The sequence below is a fragment of the Dermacentor andersoni genome, chromosome 1, assembly GCF_023375885.2.
Source record: "Dermacentor andersoni chromosome 1, qqDerAnde1_hic_scaffold, whole genome shotgun sequence".
NCBI classification, from domain to species: Eukaryota; Metazoa; Arthropoda; class Arachnida; order Ixodida; family Ixodidae; genus Dermacentor; species Dermacentor andersoni.
The window spans coordinates 149,495,668-149,518,890 of record NC_092814.1 but is presented as its reverse complement, the minus strand read 5'-3'; the positions used below and the strand labels follow the sequence as shown (position 1 = coordinate 149,518,890).

Genomic DNA, 23,223 nt, shown 5'->3' with positions numbered 1-23,223 from the left:
CCCAAAACAGGGTGTTTGTATTAAATGACAGCTTGGAACTTGTTCAGCAGAACTGATTAGCACCTGGGCAATAATTCTTTCAGGAACTGGTGCGCCTCTGCGCAACAGCCACGACTCTCCAGCAGCACAATCATTCGGTATAAGAGTCCTCACTTGCATTGGCCCCCTCACCTTCAAGACTTCAAAAGTGCTGTTATTCGTCACATTCGAATGCAAATGGCTATTAAGTAATTTTTAACAGTGAATTCTGAAGTCGAATACGATCTGAATGCACATACCATTCGATTAGACTGTTTCTACCTCATTTTGCCTGCTGGCACGCTGAAGCAGATCGCGAGACAAGTCACGGAGATTACTTTCGTAAGGACTTCCCGGTCTCCCTGATTCAGTCTGAGTACATAGACAGTGTCTTTTCCCTAACACTGTTGATCATACTAACGTCCAATAATTGCCTTGATTCCTTTTCTCGGAAAGTCTATTGGTTCACCTGGCGCTGGTGCAGATTTTAAAACACGTTTATTGCGTTCGGGAGTTAACTTTTTCAATCAGTGCATTTAGAATATTTGATCATTTTTCTGTTGCATATAAGTTGTGAATATATGTTTATGTACCCTTAGATTTACCTAGAAGTGCATTGGTCATCTGCATCTCTTCGCACCACGTAGTTCATGAAACTGGCTTATTTCACTATAATATTATCTTTGATCCTTGTCCCTGATCGATATTTCACCAACAAGAAGCGCATGTCAAATGACCCGGTATCAATAACATTTTCTTACGTCGCTTCATGTTGCAGATCGGCGGCCTCTGTGGCAAAAATTATGTGTTACATTTAGAAAACAATGTTAGAAACAGTAGTTCACCTTGCTAAAACTACAATTGGTACCAGGCAACAAAATTCGTGGGTGCACCAATGCAAGTAAAACAATAAAAAATCTTACTGCAGAGACTTTCTGCGAGAAAACTGGACATCCGCGAGCGCCCGCCTAACGAACATGCACTTGCTAGCTGACGACGCACTTCACAACGAGAGCAACATTGAAGAAGTCATGTTGTATATGTAGCAAAAAGGTGTCAATATAAATTCCCAGTGGAAATGAAGCACTATTATAAGAGCGCATGCGCGCAATCTGTCTTGGGGCCGCAGTGAAATTACGTTGAATAATGCCACGAAGCGCGTCTCCACCCAAATCCAGTTCGCTCGCAGCGCCCTCTCAAAATTTTTCCACAAGCAGCGCCTCAGGGAGAGAGTGCCCTTCGGCCCACTCGACCATAGTCTAGTACGCTCCACTTGTTTGCATGAGCAGAAGGAACCTTTAGAAATTGGTTCCATCACGGTAAAAATGTTATGTGCAGGGGGTATTTCAAAACTACATTTAGTAGAACATTTACTGTGTATACTCAACTAAGGGCTGCCCTCGTGTGAGGGCCGCAGCCCCACATTGTAGGGCAAAATTTTTGGGGAAAATTGAAAACATCCCGCTAGAAAGCAACTTAGTTCTGTTGCCACTAGATGACGATAGCTGCTTTTCTGCCGATGCCGCTGAGGCTGTCGTTGCCGCACCAATATTTCTTTGTGTGGCAAGTTGTCTTCAGTCAGATTGGTGACATTTTGGCTCTGAGAAGGGAGCACTGTTTAGACCAGCAAAATAAAATAAAGATGTTTATAACATGTCATTTGTGCCTCTTGCCCTCTGCTACAGTTGCAGAAACAGGACGAACCTTTAGCAGGCCATCATCGGCCTGATTCATGCAAGGGCCACACCCAACTGAGATTCTAGACAAGTGCAGCCCTTATACGAGTATATACAGTATGTTGATGCACTCATAGACTCGTACTCGGCTCGGGCTGAGGGAGTTGTCGTTTGCAATGCTTGCCACCTTTATATATTGTTACGATTGACCTGTGGGGGTAGTGACCTTCGAACCTCTCCCAGCCCGCTGTGACCACTCGCTTAGTGAAGCCAACAATGCGCCTTTTTCAGACAGCCCAACGGCACTAGCAAGGCTAGCCAGATTTGGCAGACCGAGTATCGTTAGTTGGTTTACTGTCGCCTTCACGGTCTAACTATAGCAAGAGAATTCCTGGAAAAGGGTGTTTAACGGCACTTTCCCACAGACTCCGGTAATCGTCACGGTCGTTTGGCATACATGGCTGCTAACTGCGGAGTCGGCTCCGGCATCAAGATGCGATAGCTTGAGTCAAGCGCGACAACCCCTTTCTACGAGGACCCTCTCTGCTCGGTGTGCAGTGAAACAAAAGTGCAGAAGTGAATGTGTAAATCCTTACCCTCAAAGGCAGGTCCTTCGATGATGTTGAATGCTCAAATTGGACGAAGGAATGCTAGACTCATGAAATGTAATGTTCTCTATCCTTCATGTAGATAGTGCAAATAAATCCTTGTTCTCGATGAGAACCAGTTCCTCCCTTCAACCATGTCCTTAGCGTGGATCAGTCAGACGACGGCATGGGCCAGCTACCTCTTATTACGTGCCTGACTCCAACCCTTACAATATCCACATGCGTTCATGTTGAACACCACAAGGTATCCATTATTCAAATCTCACAAATGTGAGCTATCTCATCATATCTGCCACACAAATACTCTTTCCCAGGAAGTTCCTCAGTTTGTGTTGGCAAGCATTTAACCTTCAAGAAAGCATAAACACTTTGCCTAAAGAACACTGGGATTGCCAAGTGTTCACGCCTTCTTCTACAGAATGGTTCAGGTGTGTTCAGCAGACTAGTTCAGCTATACAAAACGAGAGCAGCAGTGTTTGCAACAGGGGAACTGACTCCACTCGCAATTAACACAATTATAACGAAATTCGGAGAGTTGAAGGTGCTCCGAAGAGGCTGTGCTAATTAATGCAAGTCGAATCCAGGTGAAAAAGAGGCGATGTGTGGAGCACATCTCGATCGCAATGTTGCCGCGTTTTGGGCGACAAGGGACCATGTCACTTCTGTGGCGAGACAGTGCAGTTTCTCAGCTGCCGCTAGCTACCAACGTTGGGTAAATTCATGGCACTGTTCTCAGGGAAGTAGCCTACAATAACAATACATGTATTGTGAATTTTCTAGCGCACTTACTTACACAATAAAGCAACCATGTTTGTACTTAATGGACCCCTGAAACGGTTTGGACAAATTTTGTAGAAGCGTAGGGTACAACTAAAGTTAATCATTCACACCACAATTTGTGTGAAATATCTCATATTAAGAGAGCTACGGACGATTACAAGTTACCCTCCTCCACAGTCATGTATTTGGCCCTCAACTCGTTCGCCGATTGATCGGGGCTAAGCTCCGCCTTCACTGGCTCTGCATCATGATGGCACGTCGTGTTGTCAACTTCCGATTCTCTAGGAGCGAGCACACAAAGTCTCTCCAAACTCTCTGCCAGCTTGCTTGGCAGTCGACCCCAAGCAAGAGCTATCAAAGCAGCGTGTGTTGCAAGCATTCTGTCGAAGCGCCGAATGTGTCTGGTATTCCGATAACCACAGGCAAGCTGGGCGTTTCGGCAGATGGCTGGAGGCATAAACTCAAACTGATAAAGGAACTTTAGCGTAGACGTACGTGAGCGGCCTGATCGGTCTGCACGGTCCAGCCACTTGTTGGCACAGAGCTTAACCAGTCAAACAAAGCGCTAATATTGCTCTAACCAAGTGTAAAACATTTTAAACATCTAAAAAAACGTTTTCATTACGCTTCTGCGGAAAGTTTACACCAGCAGCAAAGAAGACTACGTTTCATTACTGCTACTGTGTATGGTTGAGCTCTGTGCCACTAGGTGGCTGCACTGTGCAGACCCCTCACATTTGCGCTTCTGCTAAACAGCACAGTCAAGTGGCCAAGCCCTGTTCCCTTGTGCTTGTGTTTGCCCTAACACCAGACTCGCGGAACGCTATTGCATTAGTAATCTTCCGGTGTAAAGTGATGGCTGTAAACGCGCAATTCCTGTCGCCGATCGGATAGTAGCAGTCCGATGCGCTGGAGCTAGTTCACTCATCTGCTGCCTTGCAGAGGGACACGATGTCACAGCTCGACATATTGCCAGTCGCTATGTTTGCAGTCCACAACGCAACAAAGTCAAATCATGGTGCTCACGAAAAGACTGAGACTGACACTGACAGCAGAGCTCTCGTCAAAGACTGAGCACATTGTAACACAAGCAGACTACACTTGCTGTGTGCCGGAAGTGCTTAAGTGTACTGAAAAATTGTTCTTGTGCATACTCTTTGTTACTTTTTTTTTATAAACACAAATTAACTAACATTCCAACTATTACGAACATAATTTGTTTACCATAAAGTTGGAAAAATTATCGATCACGCGCCCTGGTCAGCCAATCGGATAGCTTGCCCCACTGATGTCGTATGGGTGATTTACGTCATATGGGTAGGGGCGGCTTAAAATTCCACTGAGCAGTGTGCTGCGATCAGCAGCGATGTGCATTTTTAAAACCTTTTAATAGATTGCACGCTTTACGCGGATAACTTACATGCATCAATTAATGATCAGAAGGACCTACTCTGACTCGGTACATTTGTAGAAAATCGTCAAAATTGTTTCAGGGTCCCTTTAACGTAGAAATGCGAAATTGTTGTAGGAAGTGATATCAAGAAATAAGGCGTGGTTTTTTTAGTCACTATTAAGTTGTGTATTGCCTTTTTCTGCGTGCCAAGTCTCATTGAAATGTGTAACACAAATGGCTTTGATAAGAACCGTATGCCCCAGTGTGGCATAAAACAGTGTTGCCATAGGATTGTCTGTCGATCAGAAAGCTAGACATTGGTAACAGTGCCAAGTTTGCAACATTTAGACTCGCCGTGGTTGCTTTGTGGCTATGGTGTTTGGCTGCTAAGCACGATTTCATGGCATCAAATCCCAGCCACAGCAGCCACATTTCGATGGAGCTGAGATGCGAAGACACCCATGTACTTAGATTTAGGTGCACCCAGGTAGTCCAGATTTCTGGAGTCTCGCATTACGGCGTACCTCATAATCAGATCGTGGTTTTGGCTCTCAAAACTCCATCATTTTTTTTTACATTTAGATACCAGTTCTCAATAAATCGGTGTATTCTCTCATCTGAGATAAAGATATTATTGGTGTTCATTTATTGCAGACTCGACGTGGTGCACTAGATGTTGTCCAAATAGTCTGAAGCATGCAATTCCATATTCAAAGATAGCTGCCCTGGTTTTCATGAAAGGGCGGCTTTGCATGTATTTTTGCTGTATGAAACCCTGACTATGTGTGCATGGGACTTCTTGCATAAATTGCCGCAGTGTAAGTTCTACATAGGATGTACCATTTTAACCTGTTCAGCTCTTGGATACTTCTTGCTTCTGGTATATAAATTTGCTGTCTGCTTTTGTAATGTTTTCTGTTGCTATGTTCTACCTTAGTGTAGTATTACTATGCAATCAGTGTAGTTCAAAAATGGCCAAAAATATTATAAAATTCTACCAGTGCTTGATTTCTCGCTATATATCTTTTGCAAACTTTGTCCTAACCAAAATGTCTTCCCAAACAGATATCGTGGAGGCGTACGACCAAGAAAATGCAAGCTTCAAGGCCAAAATTTTTCTCCTTGAAGAAGAACTTAAGGCTTTGAGGGACATGCTGACCAATATCACAACTGAAAAAGAAGGAATGGAGGAAAACATGGCAAAAATTTGCACAGAAAAGTCATCCCTGCGAGGAATAATAAAAGATATTGAGGCCAAGTGTAGTGAGCTTCACCACCAAGTTCTTTGTCACAAAAAACAATGTGCTGCCAAGCAAGCGGAAATAGAACAATTTGTTTGTGAAAATGAAGTGCTGAAAAACAAAGCCCAGTCACTTGTTGATTGCCAGCAAGAGCTGAATGCAATCTTGGACCATGTGAAGGCAGAAAAGCATGAACTCGAGGAGAAGGTGACAGAAACTTGCAACGAGAATTCTTTTCTGAAAGCAAGCATTGAAAACCTTGAGGCCAAGCATACTGAGCTTCATCACAAGCTTGTATGCCAGGAAAACGAAAACACTGCCAAGGGCACACAAATCGAACAATTGGTCCTTGAAAATGAAGTGCTTAAAAACAAAGCACAGTCACTTGCTGATTGCCAGCAAGAGCTGAATGCAATCTTGGACCATGTGAAGGCAGAAAAGCATGAACTCGAGGAGAAGGTGACAGAAACTTGCAACGAGAATTCTTTTCTGAAAGCAAGCATTGAAAACCTTGAGGCCAAGCATACTGAGCTTCATCACAAGCTTGTATGCCAGGAAAACGAAAACACTGCCAAGGGCACACAAATCGAACAATTGGTCCTTGAAAATGAAGTGCTTAAAAACAAAGCACAGTCACTTGCTGATTGCCAGCAAGAGCTGAATGCAATCTTGGACCATGTGAAGGCAGAAAAGCATGAACTCGAGGAGAAGGTGACAGAAACTTGCAACGAGAATTCTTTTCTGAAAGCAAGCATTGAAAACCTTGAGGCCAAGCATACTGAGCTTCATCACAAGCTTGTATGCCAGGAAAACGAAAACACTGCCAAGGGCACACAAATCGAACAATTGGTCCTTGAAAATGAAGTGCTTAAAAACAAAGCACAGTCACTTGCCGATTGCCAGCAAGAGCTGAATGCAATCTTGGACCATGTGAAGGCAGAAAAGCATGAACTCGAGGAGAAGGTGGCAGAAACTTGCAAAGAGAATTCTTCTCTGAAAGCAAGCATTGAAAACCTCGAGGCCAAGCATACTGAGCTTCATCACAAGCTTGTATGCCTGGAAAAAGAAAACACTGCCAAGGGCACACAAGTGGAACAGTTGGTCCTTGAAAATGAAGTGCTGAAAAACAAAGCCCAGTCACTTGCTGATTGCCAGCAAGAGCTGAATGCAATCTTGGACCATGTGAAGGCAGAAAAGCATGAACTCGAGGCGAAGGTGGCAGAAACTTGCGAAGAGAATTCTGATCTGAAAGCAAGCATTGAAAACCTCGAGGCCAAGCATACTGAGCTTCATCACAAGCTTGTATGCCAGGAAAACGAAAGCACTGCCAAGGGCACACAAATCGAACAACTGGTCCTTGAAAATGAAGTGCTGAAAAACAAAGCACAGTCACTTGCTGATTGCAAGCAAGAGCTGAATGCAATCTTGGACCGTGTGAAGGCAGAAAAGCACGAATTCGAGGAGAAGGTTGCAGAAGCTTGCAAAGAGAATTCTTCCCTGAAAACAAGCATTGAAAACCTTGAGGCCAAGCATACTGAGCTTCATCATGAGCTTTTATGCCAGAAAAAAGAAAACACTGCCAAGGGCACACAGATCGAACAATTGGTCCTTGAAAATGAAGTGCTGCAAAACAAAGCACAGTCACTTGCTGACTGCAAACAAGAGCTTATTGCCCTGAAAGATGAATTTGCCCAAGTGAAATTTGAAAAAGAGGAAGGTGAGAAGAGGTTGGCAGAGCTGCACATAGAGAAGACAACTATAGAGAGAAGCCTGGAAGATCTTGCAAGCAACTTCCATAAGCTTCATCATGAAGTTGTGCAACATCAGGAGGAGAAAGTGATTCTCAACATGAAAATGGAGGAAATTGAGAAACAAAATGAAGTTCTCAAAGCAAATGTTCAGATTCTTGAAGATTTAAAAAGCAGATGGGAACATCAGCATTTGCTCTTAACAGACTGCATTGAAGATCTTCAATCTAAACTTGATGAAGCACACTGTGAGGAAGCTGAGCTTAAGTCTTCAGTGACTCTTTTGCATCATGAAATTTCCATTCATGAGCAGTTAAAGCAGGACATGCTAAAGGAACTTGATGACTTTGGGGATATACTGACCCTCAATACAAGCCTGGAAGAAAGACTCACTTCAGCACTTGTTGAAGTTGACAGCCTTCGTAGCAGGAACAGTGAATTCACCAAGAAAATGTCTGCTCTGGAGGATGCAAACAGGGTAGCACAAAACAATATTTCTGAACTGCTGAAAGAAAGAAAACAACTTAAAGAAAGTATTAAGTCATGCCACGATATCAGGAACGGAATTGAAGTTAAGCTCTCGGATGCCACACGCAACCTTAATATTTGGAAGGAGAAGGCTGAAGTTTTGTCCTGTGAAAATCGTCGCCGAGATGAAGAACTGACCAACTGCACTCAGCAACTCGAAGCTGCTGTGCTCCGTGCTGATAAGTACAAATGTGTATGCAGTGAACTTGACAGGCAGAGGAGGGAGCTACGTGACCAACTGAAGCAGCTGTCAGAAGAACTAGCACAAGTCAAAGATGAGTGAGTTGTTTTATTTCTCTCCTTGCTTGTAATTTGCTTAGCTGCACTTCAGTTGTACCTAGGAAAGAATAAATCATTGTTGCACACATACTCTAGATTTAAAAATTGAGCATCCAAAACTAATCTGCTCGGTCAAAGACATACAATATGAAGCAGTGTAGTGGAAAAATTGACACTTCTGAGTCATTGTCAATAATGTTCCCTTTTGGGACTTACAGCCAGAGTGAGGTGGGCAATTATCTACATATACGCAAGATGCAAATTTTCTCATTCACCCATATGCAAACTTTCCAAAACCTATCATAATTAAGATTTCCTAATTTTAAGTTCCACATTAATATGCACCACATGTGACCTGAAAAAAAGTTTAATGATGAGGATGACACATTGGAGACAATGTTCACAATGTTGGTTGAGCTGAAATTTGTATTTGTTATTCAACAGCTGGCTTTGGTCTGAACTGTAATATATTTTGTTTTCTGTCATTGTGCCTCTTAGTGTGCTGTGCCTTCAGGCAATAATGAATTTCATTTTATGTACCGTAGTTTGAGGTTGTGGTTAATGTGATGTTCTATAAAACACAAGGTCACACAGCACACCTTTTCTCATAAAATTAGCACTGTTGCTTTCAAAATACGTCAAAGTTGCTAGAGTTGCCATCATTCACTTTCATCTCAGCAGAACAACTTAGTTCTTACATGTACTCCTAATGTTTGCTTGAATAAAATGCACTAGAGGTACTAAATTTAATGAAATGGAAGATATGCATTGTATGCTTGCATGCCATCTGTGTGGTTCCTTTTGCAAGCACTGGCAGCACATGACTAGTGTTGCACACCGGGTCAGTGTTGAAGCCATCATTGAAATATTGCTTTATCTTTAGTCTGAGTTCATCGCTGCTGTATTGAATTGAGCCAATGAATACAGTGGAACCCCTCTAATTAGTAAAACCTCGTTAATGCATACCTGCTTAATAATTCCAGTTAAATAGTTGCAATGAATCCCCCCCGCCCTGCCACCATTGAACCTAATATGTTGGCTGACTGCTTAAGCCGTAGTCGCTTAACGCATGCCAACAGTTAGCGTGTAGTAGTTACTTCATTTTTTGGCATGTACAAGGGCAGCATTGGAAAAATGCTGTGCGTGCAGACCATAGATAGCAAAATTGCGGTGCACGGACCTTTCCCGGACTGAAATAGCCACCGATAGTGATGTCAAAACATGGTAGCCGTGAAGTTTTTCCTGCTGCTATAGCTTCTAGGCACTTCCACGTTGTCGTCGTGGATGATGACATGGATGATGGCCCTCCCGGATACGACGCAGCTAGCGCATTGACCGTCATGAGGGTGATCGCAGAGAAGTGGGGACTGATAGAGAAACTGGCTCGCGACCGTCACCGCTTCAAGGCCGCTATGGTGACAAGTGAAAATCTGATTTTTTTTGTATCCTGCTCACAAATAAATCTTGTCTGCATGAGTGTGAGTAAGAATCAAATGTTTTTTTGGCCGCTAATCTATAGCCGCTCATCTGCCATTCTCGGCTTATTAGTACATCACTAAGTGTATACCTGATCCACTTTCCGTGCCAGATATGTATTAACGAGGTTTTACTGTAGTCATCTTTGCAGCTGAAAAGTTCATGAAACTTAAAATTCTTAAATGAACGTTCGTTATACCAATGCAGATAATTTTATATGTCCTCTGAACAATTCTGTTTCGAAAGGTCAGGCAACTTGTGTGTCAGCTATGGAACACATTGGCTCTTACAACTTCGGCTATGAAAGCATAATCAAATCAGTGCCACGATATGTGTTTGAGGCTTCTGATGTTTAGTGTAACTGTATATGCTTAATGGCTAAGGCCATTGCTTTAGGCAGTTGTAATACAAAACTGCATTAGCACTCTTAGCTTGTGATTCAATGCATTGGCATGGCATGCCCTGATGATGAAGAGATGAAGCATGCAACTAGCTCTTGCACTGGTTATGCATGCCAGAAACAAAATCTGGATGAAAAGTGTCATTGCTAGGGAACTAACTCATTTTGTGCATACAGTTTGTAGATAATTATGCTGCAATTGGAGCTGGCCTTGTATGTAACACTCAGCCTAAGAGTACACATGCACTAGCCATGGTCTCACTCTTATGTCTAATCTGGTGTTTGATTTTGAGGATGCTTATTGCACATCTTCCTTTAAGCTTAGGTACAAAATGTACACAAGTGTGAAAAAAATTTCTGTGCTTATGCATTCATGCACAGATTGCTACCAATTGTTTTGTCTCATTTATAGTGCTGTCACCTCGTGATCTTCATTTCTCTGACACAATAGTTGATTAGACACCGCCAGATTCCTTTGCCGCTGACAGCTTACACCTGTGCCTGCTTACATGCTCCTAATCTCCCTACAAACAGGCATGGAATTCATCCAGTGTGGGTATCACTAATATAGGGAAATGATACATTTATTGCTTGCGGCTTCTGTTGGTCCATGGAGATACTGCTAGAGTAATGGTGAAGCTTGCCTCTTAGAATATTTTTGCCAAATTTACAGCCTTATCTCATGAGATTAAAATATTTGACCTTGCCGCTTACATTCATAGAAATGACAAATCATTTTTGGCAAGTATGATACGTCTGTTGTAATTAGGAAAAGCACTGATAAACTGAGTGCTATGAAGACCACAATGTACAATAATTTATTGTAGGACAAAAGTATGACTTCAATTTGGTTTGCGCTGCGAGCAAGTTTTCACATTTCCCTTTTGTAAAAGGGGCATGTTGCTATCGTACTGTAGACTATCATGCTTACCACTTGGCTTCCTCAACCATCCTTTTTCCACCAAAACTTTTTCTAAAATAATGCAACTGAATATTACAAATGATGCAGCTCCAACACACGTCTTGGAATCTATGTGAACCAAAGCGGTAAATCGTATGCTAAAAGTATGCCCATTTCATTCCTGCATCTTTGACATAAAGGAAACTGGTGCACATGCATGTGCTCTTGCACACCTGTGCTAAGCAATGAGACACATGCGGATCATCTCAAAGAGCCAGTAGGCATTGGTACAATAAAAGTATACATGCGATTGTGGGCGCTTAATTCAATATTTAAGTGTACACTTTTCACCAAGACAGCAGCACCCAGTCATATTTGGAAAAGTATGGGAGGATTTGCAAAGAAAGCTTAGTTTCAAGGCTATATTCCTCTGCATATGCCCACTTCCTTCCTTTGCTACTCGCATATGACAGTAAGAACATCATCAGCCTAATTTTATGTCCACTGCAGGACGAAGGCCTCTCCCTGCGATCTCCAATTACCCTTGTCCTGCACGAACCGATTTCAACTAGCGCTTGCAAATTAATTTCATCACCCCACCTAGTCTTAAGCCGTCCTCGACTGCGCTTCCCTTCTCTTGGCATCCATTCTATAACCCTAATGGTCCACCAGTTATCTAACCTACACATTACATGCCCTGCCCAGCTCCATTTCTTTCTGATAATGTCAATTAGAATATTGGCTATCCCCGTTTGCTCTCTGAATCACACCACTCTCTTCCTGTCTCTAACGTTACACCTAACATTTTTCGTTCAATCGCTCTTTGCACGATCCTTAACTTGTTTTTCAGCTTTTTTGTCAGTCTCGAAGTTTCTGCCCCGTATGCTTGCACTGATTGTACCTTTCTTTTCAATGGCAATGGTAAGCTTCCTGTCACCCACCATGGTTGCTTAGTGGCTATGGTGTTGGGCTGCTGAGCAGACGGTTGCGGGATCGAATCCCGACCACGGCGGCCGCATTTCAATGGAGGCAAAATGTGAAAACACCCGTGTACTTAGATTTAGGTGCACATTAAAGAACCCCAGGAGGTCAAAATTCTCGGAGTCCTCCACTACGGTGTGCCTCATTATCCAAAAGTGGTTTGGGCAGGTAAAACCCCATAGTTTAATTTTTAATTTTTTAAGCTTCCTGTCAGGATCTGATAATGTCTGCTGAATGCACTCCAACCCATTCTTATTCTGTAAATTTCTTCACATGTTCAGGGTCCCCTGCGAGTAATTGGCCTAGGTAAGTGTACTTGTTCAGACTCTGGAGGCTGACTGGCGATACTGAACTCTTGTTCTCTTGCCCGGCTATTAATCATTATCTTTGTCTTCTGCATATTAGTCTGCAACCCCACTCTTATACTCTCTGTTAAGGTCCTCAGTCATTTGTGTTAACTCATCCCCAGTGTTGCTGAACAGGACAATGTCATCTGCAAATCGAAGGTTGCTGAGATGTTCACCATTGATTCTTACTCCTAAGCCTTCCCAGTTTGATAGCTTGAATACTTCCGAGCATGTAGTGAATAACATTGGAGAGATTCTCTTTGTCTGACCCCTTTCTTTATAGGTATCTTCCTATTTTTCTTGCGGAGAATTAAGGTAGGTAGCTGTGGAATCTCTGTAGATACTTTCCAAGGTATTTACATAAGCGTTCTGTACTGCTTGATTATATGCCTCTGACTGCTGGTATCTCTACTGAATCAAATGCCTTTTCGTAATCTATGAAAGCCATACAGAGGAGCTGATTGTACTTGTGGATTTCTCGATTACCTGATTTATGACATGGATGTGATCTACTGTAGAGTATCCCTTCCTGAAACCAGCCTGTTCCTTTGGTTGACTGAAGTCCAGTGTTGCCCTTATTCTATTGGAGATTAATTTGGTAAATATTTTATGTAATACTGGAAGTAAGCTAATGGGCCTATAATTTTTCAGTTTTTTACCATCTCCCTTTTTATGGATTAGTATAATGTTGGCTGCCTTCCAGTTCTCTGGGACCCTTCAAAGTCGATAGACAGTTTGTATAAAGGGCCGCCAGTTTTTCAAGCAATATGTTTCCTCCATCTTTGAATAAATAGACTCGTATTCTATCTTCTCCTGCCGCTTCTCCCCGTTTCACGTCTTGCAAGGCTCTTCTAACTTCATTGCTAGTTATAGAAAGAGCCTCTGTTACCTGTTCATTACTACTTCGAATGGAGGTATTGTGGCTGTTTGGGTACTGTACAGGTCAGTATAGAATTCTTCCGCTGCTTTCACTGTAGGTGCGAGATTGCTGGTATTACCCTGCTTATCTTTCAGTGCATACATCTTGGTTTGTCCTATGCCAAGTTTCCTTCTCACTGATTTCCTTCTGCGTCCATTTATTACTGCCCCCTTCCTCAGTCTTTCTTACATTATAATTTTGAATATCCCTTATTTTCTCCTTGTTGATCAGTTTTGACAGTTCCGCGAATTCTATCTTATCTCTTGAGTTGGACACTTTCATTCTTTGTCGTTCGTTTATTAGGTCCTCTATTACTTAGGAGAGCTTACCTACTGGTTGCCTTAGTGCCTTACCTCCCACTGCAATAGCTGCATCTGAGGCCAGCCTAGTTACGGTTTCATTCATGGCCTCTATGTCATCTTGATCTGTGTTCTAAGGCTGCATATTTGTTTGCAAGTTCCAACCTGAATCGGTCTGCTTTCACCCTTACTGCGTCTAGGTTGGCCTGTTTCTTATGGACCAATTTTGCTCTTTCTCTCTTCAAATTGAGGTGAATCCTAGCCCTCACTAGCCTATGATCACTGCACTTTACCCTACCTATCACTTCTACATCCTGCACTATGCTGGCATCGGCAGAAAGTATGAAATCAATATCATTTCTTGTTTCACCATTAGGGCTTTTCCAGGTCCACTTTTTGTTCCAACACTTCCTGAAGGTGTTCATTATTCGCAGCATATTCCTTTCTGCGAATTCTATCAACATCTATCCTTGAGTGTTCCTTCAATCCACGCCTTAGTTGCCAATTGCTTATTCACCAGCCTGCTTTTTCCCCACTTTCGCATTGACGTCACCCATTACTCTACAGTATGCCGAGTTTGCACTTTTCTCGTTGCTGATTCAACATCTTCATATAACTGTTTTATTTCTTCATCATCATGACTGGAAGTTGTAGCGTAGGTTTGTACTACCTTTATTCTATACCTCATATTCAGCTTTATTACGATTACTGCTTCATTCTCATTAATGCTGTCAAATCGTCAATGTTGCCTGCTATGTCCTTATAAATTAGGAATTCTGCTCCGAAATGCTTATCTGGTAGTCCTCTATAGCAAAGGACGTGGCCATTTGCCAGCACTGTGTAAGCCTCAACAGTTCTTCTAACCTCACTAAGGCCAGTAATATCCCAAACAATGCCTGATAGTTCCTCAAAGAGTCCTGCTAGGCTAGCTTCACTTGAGTTTGGGTGTAACGTTGCGAGGGTGTTTCCATTGGCGGTCTGTCCGGGTCCAGAGATTTTTAGCACCCTCTGCTGCGTCGCAGGCCTGACCGCCGTCTTGGTCAGGTGCTCCATAGGTGCTGGGGACTGAGGGCCATTAGTTAATCGAATGAGTCATTTGGGAGGGAGTCGCCAATACTGCACCAGGGAGACCACTTCCTATTCTGGTGAGGGAGTGTCTTTTGTTGAAGCTCAGTGGGCTTCCTAATTTGGTTGTACCTGAATTAGTATAGCCCCACTTGCTCTTAACGTTTTTGCTGCTGTCAGGTGCCACTCTAAGCATAGAGGTGTTGACAGCATATGGCTCTCAGCTTTCAGCTTGCTTATAATGTTAATATTCTCACTACCTTAGGCTATTTGCCCAGAGCTTGCATTTGTATAAAGTTTTATAGGTGCTGCTCCCCTAAACTTCGCAGTCTATGGAAGCAACACATGCAGCGAGGTAGTGACATTGTGGTAGTCAGCAAGAGATGCTGGCGGCTTTCCAGTCATCTGTCACATTAGACTGGCTGCTGTGGCCGCTAAATAATTTTGGAATATCACAAAGGCATGCTGGAATCAAGTCACTCAATATTGCACTGTGGTGACATCATAGAAATGCTTTGTTCAGCTTGCAAGCACTCAGAGTAAGGCCTGGTTTGTAGACAAATATCAAGCACATCAGTTGAGTGGCCACCTGCACTAATCAAGAGGGTGCATGTGGTGATGAAGTGAGTTACTTTTCCACAAGCAGCCAGGTAGATCTACAAAAAGCGTTGTATAAGCCATACTATTTTATATATTTATCAAGAATGGTGCATCTCATCTTCAGTGCAAATGTGCTGACCTACATGCAGGCCAGTTTAATTTGGTGCGTAATGAGTGGTGTGTTGGGTGTGCTCGGTATATAGAATGCCACTTCTCTCAAGTACGTCTGCCTTTTCTTGGTGAAGCAAATATATTTGGGTGTGAGGATGTGATAGCGCACAAACTCTGCATCATGGCTTCTTTCCCTAATTTTGTTATAGTATTTCCTTGCAGAAGCATTCGTGACTTGCAAGTGAGAATAGTCTTTCTTTATTTTTCCTAACACGTTACTCAGTTACTCGCATACCAGGCACCTATTTTCATTGTTTTATGTGCACAAAATGTTTTCGGATAGTTCTTCCAGAATTTAATGCTGGCATTCATTGATTGTGTCTATTCAAAATGAAGCTGAGACAAATCTTCAAGCTTGTTTTTCAGCATGGTACCTGTATTCAAATGTAGGCATTATGCGAAAAGACTTGTCTGATTAAATTTTGTTTGCACTGCATAAATATCCAGCTAGTCAAAACTTAATTCAGAGCAGCACTTGTATACCAGAACCCGCCGTGGTTGCTCAGTGGCTATGGTGTTGTGCTGCTGAGCACGAGGTCGCAGGATCGAATCCTGGCCACGGCGGCCACATTTCGATGGGGCGAAATGCGAAAGCACCCGCGTACTTACATTTAGGTGCACGTTAAAGAACCCCGGGTGGTCGAAATTTCCGGAGTCGTCCACTACAGCGTGCCTCATAATCAGAAAGAGGTTTTGGCACGTAAAACCCCATAATTATAATAATTATTGTATGCCACATGTTGCATTGCTGCATAAAGCATGTACAATCAAAGTTAAAAATACAAGATCATTTTGCATGTATGGTGGCTAATTGCACTAGATATAAACCAGGCTAGTCTTCAGTAGCTGATGAGTTTCTTTGTGCTGTTCAGGATGCAGGTGGCTGCAGAATTTTACGAGGTGATGGTGTCTAGGCTATCGTGGTGGCTGTCTTTAGAGCACTTTCTTTCTTCCAGTTGGGACACTCACGCAAGGTATTTGCGTGTTATGTGGTGCAACAGTGACGGTCAACGGTCGTGCTGCTTATCGTCTAACCTGCTGAATGTCCACAACTACTCATGCCTCCTGTTTGTGTTTGTGTGTATGTTGGTGTGCACACGTTTGTGTCAGTGTGCATTTCAGTGCATGTTTGCACACATGCTCCCATTTTTTTTTTCTTCGGTTTTTACTCTTTGCAGTAAATTTTTGCATTGAAGGTGTGGAACATGCTAACTTTTCTTGCATGTTTCATTAATGCACTGTGTGATTGGAAACATCACTTGTTTGTCACTTTTCAGGCAAGTGAACAACTTGACTGAGCAGCTCAACTCCATGGCAGCTGATGCTGAGAGGTCAGTTTGCACTCAATCATTTTACTGTCACTCAACACTGCATAGAGATAAATATTTTACAAAATTATGGTCCCAGCCTTGCTCCTGTTTGTTGATTCATGCTGTTATTTGGTTGTACCTTTAGAGCCAAAAACATAAAGGATAGGAGGAAATTGTTGCTAACAGAATGGGGAGAGCATAAAGGTACCAGCTGCAGACACCATAGCCATCTCATTCAAGGCAGAACTCGTCGCTCATTCATCGCCAGAAGGCGAGGGAAAGGTTGCATGCTCGGGCAAACGAGTATTGAGGAGGGAGATAATGTCACCTGAGCTCTTATGCGACCAAGTTGTGGGGAAGGAGGAGGAGAGGCTGCTCCTCACTCGTTCGTCGTGGGAAGTCGAAGGAAGGTGCCAAGGGAAACGGTATGTGCTCTCAGACAACCAAGTTGCAATGACTGGCAGGAAGGAGAGGTGTACTGTCGCTCGCTCATTCATCTGTCTGTTGTAGCTATTCACTTATGTTAACAATCACTGTTGGTGTATTGCTTAATTTTTTTTTTTCCTTCGTCACGTTCATCGCCCTCCCATCATTCCTTTTCCTTCCCCCTCTTAGTGTCGCCCAACTGCTGCCTGCCATTTTCTTCGTTGCCGTCTACTTTGCACTTTCTCTCTCTGCGTTTTTGAAGTGCCTGCTCCTGTCACCAGACACCTCCGTGTACATGGCCGACAGTGTTTTTGGCGCTGTGCCAAACTTGCTACCTTTGCATTGCCAAGAGCGCTGTTGGCTCTATACTTTGATGCGTCCAGCACTGAGTCTCATAGAAGTGTAACTCTGAAAGTGCGAAAGCATGTGCGAAGATCGAACCAATTATCTGCCGGATGGCATGCAGATCATATTGGATATGCTGTTCCTGCAGAGCATTATTATATAATTTAAATTGAAACTCCTTGCAACTCTGTCATACGAAATCGTGTATTATATACATAATTCTTGTTGGTCAGATTATACAACGCCTGGGTTATACAATGTTATCGCATGGTCCCGAGAAAGTCATATAATCGAGGTTCCACTGTAGACTCCACTGAGGTTTCACTGTGCAAGCAGTAATGGTTGTGCTGTGTAGCTTTTACTTTGCAATTAAATGTGCTGACAGCACATTTCATAGTGTGGCTCATCTCTCCCTGCATGAACATTGCAGCACTAAATGTTTTAAGGTATGAGAGCCTTCTTGAAGTTGCTTTAAATCATTCAAGCACAGAAATTTGTTTCCTAGAGAAAATTTAATTTTATTTAAATATAGTTTTGCAGATGGGAAACACTATTGAATAATAGTTTAGCTATACTGAAAGAAGAGGCTTCTGTAATGACAAATTCCTGACAAATGACAAGGGTCTCAAAGCGAATGACTTCAGGACCCTTGTCATCTCATATGTGACTTTAGCACTGCTGATGCTCAGGGGGTGGCTGCTGTGTTTACTGCAAGCCGCATCGCATTCTTCGTTAAGAATTGTCGATGTGGCAACCACCCTTGCCTCGCTCCGTCTGCCGCATCTGATATTTGGTATCCTGAACCCAAGCTGAGCCGCAGAGAAACTCGTGCAAACAGAAGAGCTGCAGCCGCCTAGCAGTACACTGTCCATGTAAAGCTAAATAAGGAGTTTCAAAACGATTTAACATTAGCATAGAAGGAGTCATGTGGAGGTAGGTCAACTTTTGAGTTTTAGTGTTGGTGGTTCAAATAGAGGAGCAGCACTGGGACCTTTGGCAGCAATTTTCTGGGCAACAAAGTCATATATATATTGCCACGCAGGAAACAATATTATTCTAGATGAATACTCTTGATCTAACTTGGCTTAGTATTTTCCTTTAGTGTCCCTATGAAACATGGGAACAGAGAAAATGCTTTGTTTGGCATGCACTGCACTGAATATGATGAGGTTCTTGCATTTAAAAGGAAGTTAAATACGTTATTTGTTAAAATCTAGGAAGCAGATCTTTTATTTAGGCTATAAATTTTAATGAAAATTTATAAAAATTGAAAAAAGCGAATTCAAGTACCATTTTTCAACTTTGTAACTTGTAATGAATAATGATATCACATTTCTGAAAGTGGACAAAGTTTTTGTATATTACAGACTGCTCTGAAATGTAACTCTAATTTGTGAGGACTTTTGCAAAGCCCTCGTAAGCATTGTAACAATTTCACATAAGCTTGTGGGTTCTTAAACATGCTCTTGGGACAAAAGAACGACAACACAGTAGTGCAGGCAATCACAAGGGCATTTATTGCGCCTTTTATACACCACTCTAGCCAGCCCAATTATTAACAGTTGAACTTTTCGATGGGCGTGTGTCAAATCGAGGAAGTCAGACTCACTGCGACTGGATAGCAAGCAAATATGTTCGCCCTCGTTCTAGAAACCAATGCCTAATCATTCGCATCTATGGTGATGCGATTGGTGGCACATTCGAACGGTGGTGTTTGTCTATTCCAGTGTCCTGATCCTAAGTCTTTCACAGGACGGTCCCTTGGACAGACGGCGAGTGCGCAAAATGTCCATGCAGCTAGGCGACCCCAGACCAAAGAGGAACAGGCTACTCCCTTTTGTGCCCAAGTTAGCAGTGCAACACTTGCGCCATCTCGCGTACTAATCTGCAACCACACTGCCCGCCGCCGGCTTTTAGCTACGCGGAGAAGCTGGGTTACAGGTGACACGAGAGCCATGCAGGGAAAACGTCAGGGCACTTGTAAGAGTTGAGTGTCCCCACTAGCTATAAGCTTGTAGTACAGTTGAAACTCCATATAACAAAGCAATGACCACGCTCAAATTATTTCGTTAAATCAGGAAGTTCGGAAAATCGAGAAAGGGATTTTTCGGTGAAATCTAAAATTCTAACATAGTGACACCCAAAAGGTACCGCGGCATTGTATTTGTCGCCAACCCACGCCTGCAAGTGTAAAAAGTCCATGAGGGTGGCCCAACTACCGCCGTCCCTAGCGCCATCTGGTACATAAGAACGCTAACGGTTGCCGAGTCCATTGTTCCGTGCACTGGCACGGCGTGCAGCCTGGTCAAAATAAAGCTAGGGCTGTGACTAGGGTGCCTAGATGTTTTAACACGATAGCATTAGAGCACAAGCTCGAAGAAAAACCAGTCTGCATCAAAATTGGAAAGAAATCGCACCTTTTTTTACTCATTTATTTCTGGAAAAGCTTCAAGTTGGGTTTAATGCAAGCTATTTTGTGACTTCAGGTTGATGAAAACGCTGAACCTTATGGGTACTTGTCAGCGAATAGAAATTTCTTCATTAGATCGAGAACTTCGTAAAATTGGGTTTCATTTGGCTGAATTTTGACTGTATATCAAGTTTGTGTGCTTTAGATGCACACATAGATTTAGTTTACTGAACTGCAATATCTGTTTTTGGTGAAGTTAGAAATTTGTAAGGTTTTTGCTCCCATATTTCTTTAATTATAAGTTTTCAACCATTTTTGTAAAAAGTGTGAGGTCCTAAATCAGAATTATGCATCCTACAGTTAGTTGCTAAAATTTCCTTTTCCTCAGATGCAACAAATTTCATTCAAGTCGGTCCAGCGGATGTCCCATGAATGCATTTCTGTTTTACATGTATTCATATAAGGAAATTAGAGTTGGCCTTAAACTAACGCTTCCTCTTAATGTCTGTCATGAAAAGACTGCCCCACTTTGTCTCAGCAACACAGTGTAGTTTGGCGTGCACAACCAGGAATGATAGGATGGGCAGTAGCAGGCCTCAGAAATGTCAAGAAAAATTGCTGCGTAAATACAGGGCGTTTTTCCTTTTTCAGATTATACGGATTTTTTATGAAACGACTGCAAGTGTAGCAAATGTGGTGTTTCTGCAGAGTAGTTGCGAGGTGTACATAGGTGGACATGCCACTAATAACACAAGTGTCAGAAGACTAACTAAAATTTGTTAGTGAACTTTTTATAAAACCTTGGGGGCAGTTGTTTATACACGAAATTCGGGGCTGATATATTTTTATGCAACCCCATTTTTCAACATAGTGAAAATCGCACCTAATTTGATATATTAATAACCAAATTCCAACGCTCAAACCAGGCAATATTGACACTAAGCATGCCAGGAGTCCAGAAAAGGTGATTTGACTCTTACGTCTAACGGAAATGATCAAGAAAGATTAATGGCAAATCAACCAATACTGATAGAGCACGTCGCAGCCGCAGCGGCAAATATGTGCCAGGCAGAATGTGCCGTATCAGTATCTGCCACAACTGGCTGCGACATTCAGTTTCAAACTTCATTGTGCTTTTCTTTACGGGGCGTTTCTGTCCGATATGATACCGAGGCCCTATTTCCTGCTTTCCCGGTGCGTTCTATTTTGATATTGCCAGGATTGAGCGTTGAAATTTGATGGTAAATGTCTCTAAGTGTGACCTTCAAAAATTATGGCATAGGCTGTTGTAGTCATTCTCTCAGGTCGCATATCCGCATTAAAGCATTTTCCTGCTGTGCGTCATATTCAGAAACAGTGCTATATGGCTTGTTGTACACCTCACATTTGTCATTGCTGCATAACTGGAAATGGCTGGATTTGAGTCCCCCATACGTGTATAGAATTATTAGTCCTCCGAAGGAATCATTGCATGCAATGTAAAGGAATGGTCTCTATGGCATTTGTGTATGATTGAACTGCAGTATTTTTGATGCTGTGTGCAACCTTTGAAAATTACTACCCCAATTTGCAGATGGAAGGCAAGCTTCGAGGCTCTGCAGATGAGAGTTTCACCGTTCCAGGTTTGTGAGATGGAAATATTTGCCTGTTTTTACGATACAAAGCAGCAGGTTTGGCTTTACAAACTGAGTACTGACACAAAAATTTTCGATCTTGTTTTTTCTGCTGCAATAAGTAGCTAATGACCCAGTAATCACCACACGAAACAACATTGGCTTCAGAGGGTGACAGGTAATGTTTTGGAGTCTTGTTTGTAGTGACCAGTCTGTTTCGGTTTGGAGAGCAACGAGATGGGACAAAAAAGGAATGTAAACACAGCTAGACACGTGATCGCACAAAACTGTGACGTGCTCACACCAGCGCGTTCGCCGGCGCAAGAGCTTGGTCTTGCTAATTCGTCTACTACGCCTGCATGTGCTTTGCGATGTCCTCGACATCACAGTCGTCCTTCTTTTCGTCCTCCAATGGCGACTACTTCCTGGTTGCGGTAGTCGGCGCCGAATTAGACGTGGCCGACCACATTTGATTTCATCCACTACAAAGCAGCGACTCGAAAAGTGCAGCTAGCGACGCCTATCAATATGCGTACGCACCGGTACAAGTAGTACGAGCCATTCGTCAAAGGCGCTTTGGGAATGAAGCATATTCCGGAGCAGGACACAAGGCGAGGTAAAAGTCGACACAGCATCAGGCTTAGGGGTACATAGTCTTGGTGGAAGATCATCAGACTGCTCTAAGCTCGGCCGGTTTTGTTTATGCTAGGCACGCTCGAAATGAAACAAGCAAATCTGGCTGCTCTTCAGCAGGGTCCATTCTAAGCATCCAGCGGCGCGCATGAACTCGGACCACTTCTGCCGCTTATCGACGCCGAGCGAGCCAAGCAAGCTGGTGATCGCTAGGAAACGGTATATAGGTCTAGCTCGCTAACCATCAAACCCGGGGCCGACGGCCCTTGCTGGTAATAAAGCATCTATATTCGTCAACACAATCAACGTCTGCACATTTATGTCGCTCATAAGTGGCAATACAATTAGTCTTCCCGACGTTGTTAGCCAGGCGAGCTGCTTTGCAGAGACTATTTCAGTGGCGGCTGTGCTGACCACTTGTGAGTCAAAATCACAATGATTTACTATATTGCGCAACATTTTATAACATGCACACTTTCGAGGTCACTTTATGAGTTGTCAGAAACAAGTATCAGCCGATTTTTGTGCCGCTTTCAGCGGTGAAAGAGGTTGGCGTCACTACCAGGGAGGGGAAAAAAGGCACATGTGGACGATCGGAGCGGCAAGAAACTTGCTCGCAGGGTCCACTCCGACGGCAGCGCACACTCGTGACATAGCGTTTTCTCGGTTGTTTACATTCCTTTCTTGTCGATGTCGCGAGGTGCTGTGTTTCGCAGTTGGCTGCGTGCACCTACTTTAACATTGATTTTAAATATATTCTAAGCTGTATTCGCCGCTCATATTTTGCAGACGATGTGTGTGTGCCCACATAAATCGATCTCTCACGTTAACTCGACTTCGAAATTTTGTCAGTACTCCTTTACATGTTCGAAAAATTATACTCGCTGTGGCAGCTCAGTGTCTGTGGCATTCTGCTGCTGAGTTACTCTCATTATTTAGCACAAAAGCAACAAAACATGGACACATTAAGCCTTTTAAACCTTTTAAGCCGTCCTTTACACATGAACTTCCCATACAGATATTCAGAGGCCCTGTAACACGCAGTCTGCACAGTCC

At 43.0% G+C, this 23,223-nt stretch overlaps 1 protein-coding gene across 3 annotated transcripts in view; it reads left to right on the top strand.

Annotated features, from left to right (window-relative positions):
• Positions 1-23,223, top strand: part of LOC126544836 (uncharacterized) — a 97,701-nt gene that overhangs the window by 49,424 nt on the left and 25,054 nt on the right. For 2 of the 3 annotated variants that reach the window (XM_055062158.1, XM_055062160.1), the window contains 4 exons: positions 5,541-8,271; positions 16,303-16,404; positions 16,708-16,761; positions 21,495-21,543. In XM_055062158.1, the coding sequence (XP_054918133.1) occupies positions 5,541-8,271; positions 16,303-16,404; positions 16,708-16,761; positions 21,495-21,543 (2,936 nt within the window). The remainder of the gene's footprint in view (positions 1-5,540; positions 8,272-16,302; positions 16,405-16,707; positions 16,762-21,494; positions 21,544-23,223) is intronic. The other variant, XM_055062159.1, reaches the window with a different exon arrangement.